This window comes from Corylus avellana, chromosome ca8, assembly GCF_901000735.1.
Source record: "Corylus avellana chromosome ca8, CavTom2PMs-1.0".
Lineage (NCBI taxonomy): Eukaryota > Viridiplantae > Streptophyta > Magnoliopsida > Fagales > Betulaceae > Corylus > Corylus avellana.
In genome coordinates this window covers 19,355,552-19,361,676 of record NC_081548.1, presented here as the reverse complement: position 1 = coordinate 19,361,676, position 6,125 = coordinate 19,355,552, and the positions used below count along the sequence as shown (strand labels likewise).

General features: G+C 34.0%; 1 protein-coding gene across 1 annotated transcript; it reads right to left on the bottom strand.

Annotated features, from left to right (window-relative positions):
* Positions 1–1,874: 1,874 nt before the first annotated feature.
* On the bottom strand, positions 1,875–5,838 carry LOC132189991 (ubiquitin C-terminal hydrolase 12-like). The gene is made up of 7 exons (XM_059604854.1): positions 5,653–5,838; positions 4,504–4,641; positions 3,537–3,666; positions 3,062–3,231; positions 2,629–2,914; positions 2,358–2,524; positions 1,875–2,257 (listed from the first exon to the last, which is right to left on the bottom strand). The coding sequence occupies exons 2-7, from the start codon at positions 4,586–4,588 to the stop codon at positions 2,109–2,111; spliced, it is 987 nt and encodes a 328-aa protein (XP_059460837.1). The 5' UTR covers positions 4,589–4,641; positions 5,653–5,838; the 3' UTR covers positions 1,875–2,108.
* Between the last annotated feature and the right edge of the window lie 287 nt (positions 5,839–6,125).

Sequence of the window (6,125 nt, the reverse complement as noted above, 5' to 3'; positions counted from 1 at the left end):
TTTTTTTAAATAATAATAAAATCGGGGATATTTTGGTCTTTTTAAGTTTTACCGTTAGAATTTAATGGCTAAATCTGGCGGAGAAGTTCAAATTAACTGCAATTAAAAGTTTATGGGTTCAAATTAAGAGGTTTTGAAGTTCAGGAATTTGTCAAATAGCGTGGTAATTCAGGAGTCTAAAGTGAAGTTGTCCATTTTTTTTAATTAGCTGAAGTCCACGACCTTTGAACCAAAAAAAAAAAAATAGAAAAATCTTTGGGCTCTAGTTTTAGCCCAACACATGATTACATTGGGCCTCAACTCAAGGCCCAATCTCAATGTTACAAAATTCCACCAAACCTCATGTCTGGTTTTGGTCATCTATTCGGCCTACTATGCAATTCTAGTTACAAGGCTGTAACCTAGGGTTGTAGTGCTAACAAATTCCTAGTAAGTTTGATGGCCCAAAAATTGGGATTATAAGTTTCAATTTCCAGCTTCAATCAAAAGAAAAAGGCTGCCGTTCTTTTGGCGTTCTTCTTATACTACGTGAATATTATTTTTTAAAAAACAATATGAGGGATCGGTTGGATAATTTTTTTATTTTTAATAAAAGAATATCCACGTAGGAACACTAAGAGCTATCATTTCTTCAATCAAAACACCTCAAATCTATGGAAAAGATCTTGTAACCTTTTCACCCTTTCAATTATATATATATATATATATATATATTAAATCTAGATTTTAAGAAATTCTAGTGACGTTAGCTCGATTTCGACTTTGAATCTTTTAAGGTGTACAAATATGAAATTTTTGTAGATTTACTGCAGATATACTTTTTGATTCAAATGGCTTCCCATTAGGCACAAAACTCCAATTATGGCCCAAAACCGTAAGGAGACTTCCTATACCTAAGAAATAATGACTTCCCATTAGGCCCAAAACCATAAGGACACTTCCTACGGCCATTTAGGTTTTGAATTTCTTAATACTAGGAACTCCTAAGAGGAAACCCAAATTTAGCCCCCAAAATCTATGCTCTTTATGTCTAAAGAAAGTAAATTCTTTCTACTCTTTTTTTTTTGAAATAGGAATCCAAACTTGTATTAATCAAAACGTTCTTGCTCAGCAAAAATAACCTCCTGGATACAAGTAGGACACTCCAGATGCCAAGATTGCTCTTCATGTAAAGCTCTTGTAAAGTTCTTTCTACTCTTTAGATTAAATCTATATTAAGTTCATGTAAAGCTCATGTATAACTTTAAGTCGAGTTTAAACAAAATCAATTTTTTAGAAACAAAATCTTTCTTTGTCGAATATATATATATATGAAAACAATCTTTTCTTGTTAAATTAAATCTAAGTTAATTTTGCATGTATCATTTCATCAAAAATTCAAATCTAATCAATATATGAAACCTTATAATTAACTTTGAATCTAGTTTATGAAAATCAATACAAAATCCTTCTTGGTAAAAAATTTCAAGAAAATGTATTTCTATGAAAACAATCTTTACTTCTTTTTTTTTTTTTTTTTTTTTTTTTTTTTTTTTAAATCTATAATAAATCTAAGTTAATTTTGCATGTATCATATCATTAAAAACCTAATCAAGATATGAAAGCTTTCAATCAAAATTTTTAGTTTTAGAAACAAGGCTTCTTTTGGTCGAAATTTATAGAGCCTTTTCTTTAATTTTAACTTTATTAATCTTAAATAACTAATATACACAAATAACCCTATGATCACGGATGTGTTTATGAAATAAAACCAAAAGCTTAAAGAAAATCTCTTACCTCTTTGAAGCTTGGGGAGTTCGGCGCAGAGCTTTCCTCTTTGAAGAAATAAAGTGGGTGGCCAAATTTTCTTCTTCTTTTTTTTTTTTTTCCCAAAAGAAATAGTTACTCAGGATTTTTTTATTCAAAGCACAAGTACTTCAGAGCACAATGGATTGAACATAATTAAACTTTGAGGACATGCAAATAGAATTTGTATCCTATGAAAACTTTTACATACCCTTTTGAAGAAAAGAAAAAGATGAGGACAGAATAGGCAATCTATTATTGTTACCATTCAATGAGACAATGCTTCTCCAATTTAAACTTAGTGTTAATTTGAGGAGAAATCCTTAATAGGGAATGGATATTGCATCCATTTTGCATTCAATGAGCAAACCATCACGCACTAAGTAGCCCTTTGATGTGTCCCGTAGATCTCTCATTGACAAAAACTCGTGGACACCATAACCGTTGCCGGGAACAGAAAACCACTGATCAACTGTAGGTAAGAGTTGGTCATATTATTATATTTTCTTCTGTTCAGGTCGAAAAGAAATGCAGGCTTTGGGCATATTTTTGTGAAAATCAAGAGAACAGACCTGTCTTTTCACGATGATTGCTATGGATTTGGTCCGTTATTCGCAGCTTGTATTTTGCGTAGAATTTTCTGTTGGGAAGAAGAGTTTCTGAATCACCTAAGATGAGATAGAGTGACAAGCATGTGCCTACTCCTGTTCCACTTCCCTTCGGATAGAGTTTCAACTTCCTATATATATATATATATATCCAAAATATAAAGATAAAGGTTGTGAACTAACAGAATAAGTAAAGCTATTTGAGACTGACATAGAAGAGCAAAACGAAAATTACCATCTTCGCCCTTCAATGGTGAAATGCTCAGAGTAATAAAATTCATTTTTCATGTCCGTAAAGTTGTCAATCCTCCAAGTGAAAACATTACTTTGAGGTTCATTTATCATTGACAAACTCTCCCCTTTACCGGTACATTTAATAACAAAAACTTCCACCCCAAAGGCACAAGTGTCATCAACAAGATAACCATTTGATGAATCATTGAGAGTTTCATGGGAAAGTAAGTGATCGAATCCCCATTCAGTCTTCAAGTTATGAAAGCGTCTTACTCTCCCACTCGCATCTAAGTTGTTGAAGTTCACAAGCAATTGTAAAGACACATATCAAATCCCAACATAAATATATTAGCGAGATATGCAAGCAAAGCTTTAAACTTAAGCTCAAGTCTAAGATTGAGTACAATATAAAACTAAGTGTTTGGCGAAGGTACCTTGAATACATAGGTACTTGTCTCGGATTTGATCAAACACAAAGAATCTTATGTGCACGTTAGCCTCCCAGCCAAGTGGAAGATCATTGGTAGCTGCTATTGCCAAGTAAAGAGAGATGTGACCGTTCCCATTGCTATTCTTTTTCCCATTTGGGTAAAGTACCAATCTCCTAGACATGGAAATGAAAATGCTCATATTTTTTTATCTGAAAAATTAAAAAGAAAAAGAAAAAGAAAAAGAAACAGAAAGGAGAAGGGGAGGTATGGAGATTTCCTGAAATTAGATTGCCTGAATTTCTGAGCCTAAGAGAGGAGATTGCAAGCCCCACCTACTCTAGTCAGCCTCAGGTGTCGGGCCAACCTGCACAAGGTAAGTGGACCCCATAGTCCCCTTCCTTAGGTTGCTTAGTTCAATGAAATTCGGACAACCTAACTTCAGGGGGTCCCATTCAGAAGGAGAGTCCTCAAGATGCACCATTGGTAGCCGCCAACTTCAAACTCCCCCGAGTTACATTTTTCCTCCTCCATCCCTAACAGTATTGAGAAATTCTTGATTTGAAGTGTATAATGAGCTGGTGGAAGATCTCTAGTTGATTGTATGATCCCTGATATTTAAAAAAAAAAAAAAAAAAAAAAAAATCAGATTCAAAAAATATAAAGCTAATAATTGTGAAACTTTTTTTGTTGATTGTTATATATTCAATCAGAAGCCATTGGGTTGGACAGTAAAGTGGTTCTTAAATTTACAAATCTGTTATATCAAACCTTTGCGTAATAGGATTGCCAATTGGTAGCTCCCCCCCTCTAAAGAGGGGAATTTTGGGTTCTATCCATTGTATTTGAAATAATTTTGACAGAAGTATTAGGATAGTGTATTCAATCCCATAATTTAGTACATCTATTTACATTACATAATTGACCTAAAGGAGATTGAGAATAGCTAGCCAGGAGTTGAATGTTACCCTCTTCAAAAATATTCTATGAAATAAATAAAACTTCATATTAGATATGACTGAAGTGCAGGTTGGAGTACTTCACTAAGTATTCCATCATGCTGGTTTTTAAGTTTATTTTCAACATTACTAAACTTTAACTCAAATACATGTTTGAGATGCAAGCAAGAATTCTGGCCATGCAGCTTTTTCATACAGTTCTTTTGGTAAGTCGGTGTTCATATAGGTCTGCCTATTGGCAAAGATATTCAGGAAAAACTGTTGGTGGATTATATTCAGTCTATTGCAATAGTATTAGATTTCAACTTGCAAGTTGTATAATGTTGCAAAATTTAATTGCCAACTCCAAATGTGTCCAAGTCGCAGCATCAGAATGTGGCCCAGATTGAGCAAATGCAACTACTTTCGATACTTCTTGACAATTAATACACTAAAGAACATAAAGCAAGTCACCAAAATTCAGAGAGAGAGAGGGGGGGTGTATTATACCAGTTGCATCATTGTCAGCAGGGAGAGGATGGCAAGTTTTATCTTCCATGTCTTTCTTTTGAAGTTTTTTTTCTTCTTGGGTCATATGTAAGGGAGAACTGCTTCTGATATTCTGAGGAAGCTCAAAGAACTACGGCCCTGCATGCATTAAGGAAGGAGTTTCAATATATCTGGGCTACTCCATGGTCATTTGCTTCTCTTGCGTGGCCACTTCTGTTACTTCCTTTGTCTTTACAAGACCACTTTGTTACTTAGTGAAAAGCTCTCAAGGGATTCAGTCACACAATTCAAGAGGAAGGGAAAAAAGAAAATGATTGAGTCACTGTGCCGCTCTGCTTACATGGATGGCTTTTAGAACATCCTTTACCTTTGATTTTAAATGCCATAAAAGACTTTGGCTTCTCTTATTGAACACCAATTTATTTCCAGATGAAATGGTCAAAGGACCGATAAAACATATCTATGAAAATTTGGTAGTTTCAAAGGAGTTCCAACCGTGATTTAAAAAAGTGGGAAGATGGGAGAATGAGAGAACTTATAGAAATAAAGCATTTTCCGAATAGAAATTATAATGAGATTGACTTTTGGCCAAACCCGAATTAAAAATAAAATAAAATACTAATAACGTAATTACTTAATAAAACTAAGGACTTAATTAACTCTATTGTATTCCCGCATCATAATTCATTTCACAAGTAGAACCAGTCGCTTTCGGTCCTCGCTTCGACCAAAACTTTTAGAGGCCTTTTACCAAACACCGGCACCGCCTCTCACGCTGAACCGGACATGAACTCTCAGTCTTCCTCCTCAAATACACATAAACACCCTCTTCACCAGCCACAACACTTTAACACGATTCACAATTAATGGAGAGAATAAATTAAACCGAGAATCAAACGAATTTCAGAGGGAGGTGGGTACAGAATTAGAGAAACATTAATGAAATGCCGAATTTCGTTGGAATTATTTATTTATTTTTATTTATCGATCCATTTTAACATATCGACTTTTGCTTTCCATTTTAACTTGTCAAAGAAATACAACAAGTTATATATATCACTTTTTCAAGACCTGTGACGCCTAAACACAACACGAAAAAGGCACAAGAAAAAAACAAACGAAAAGAAAAACAAAGAAAAAGAAATTTACCTCAGCATTAACGGCGATGAAGATGGATGAAGTTAATCGGTACGGACGCGAAGCCTGGGAATTCTATTCAGATAACAAAGTCCCACCTCCGGTTAGGTCACCGATCCTGAAAGCCTCAATCTCCACCTTCCTCAACTTTCCTTCTTTTCTAGTAAAGATTCACAGCGTAACTCTGTTTACAGGAGCCCAAAGGTTTTTCCTTTTAAAGTGCGTTTGGCTCACTTAGCGGCTAATTAAAGCGACCTTTTTTTTTTTTTTAATAAAAAAGTTCACATTTTCCGTCCCCTAAGCTACGGGATAATTGATTAATTAATTGTCAGTCTCTCCTCAGACTTGAATTCCCTTTAACATTTTTGAATTAGCCTTGGGATTTGATAAGAATTTTATTATTTTTAATTAAATATTAGATTATACTAACTTTAGGGATTTAATGATAATTTATGAGATGCACAATAAATTAAGAAATTTGATTA

What these genes read in the sequence shown, in the direction of transcription:
- LOC132189991 (XM_059604854.1), bottom strand. Translation starts at nt 4,588, where the DNA reads ATGACCCAAGAAGAAAAAAAACTTCAAAAGAAAGACATGGAAGATAAA. An exon ending in CAAGTACCTATGTATTCAAG is followed by an intron (nt 2,915 to 3,061) that starts GTACCTTCGCCA and finishes TCAACAACTTAG; the next exon opens with ATGCGAGTGGGAGAGTAAGA. An exon ending in ACCATTGAAGGGCGAAGATG is followed by an intron (nt 2,525 to 2,628) that starts GTAATTTTCGTT and finishes ATATATATATAG; the next exon opens with GAAGTTGAAACTCTATCCGA.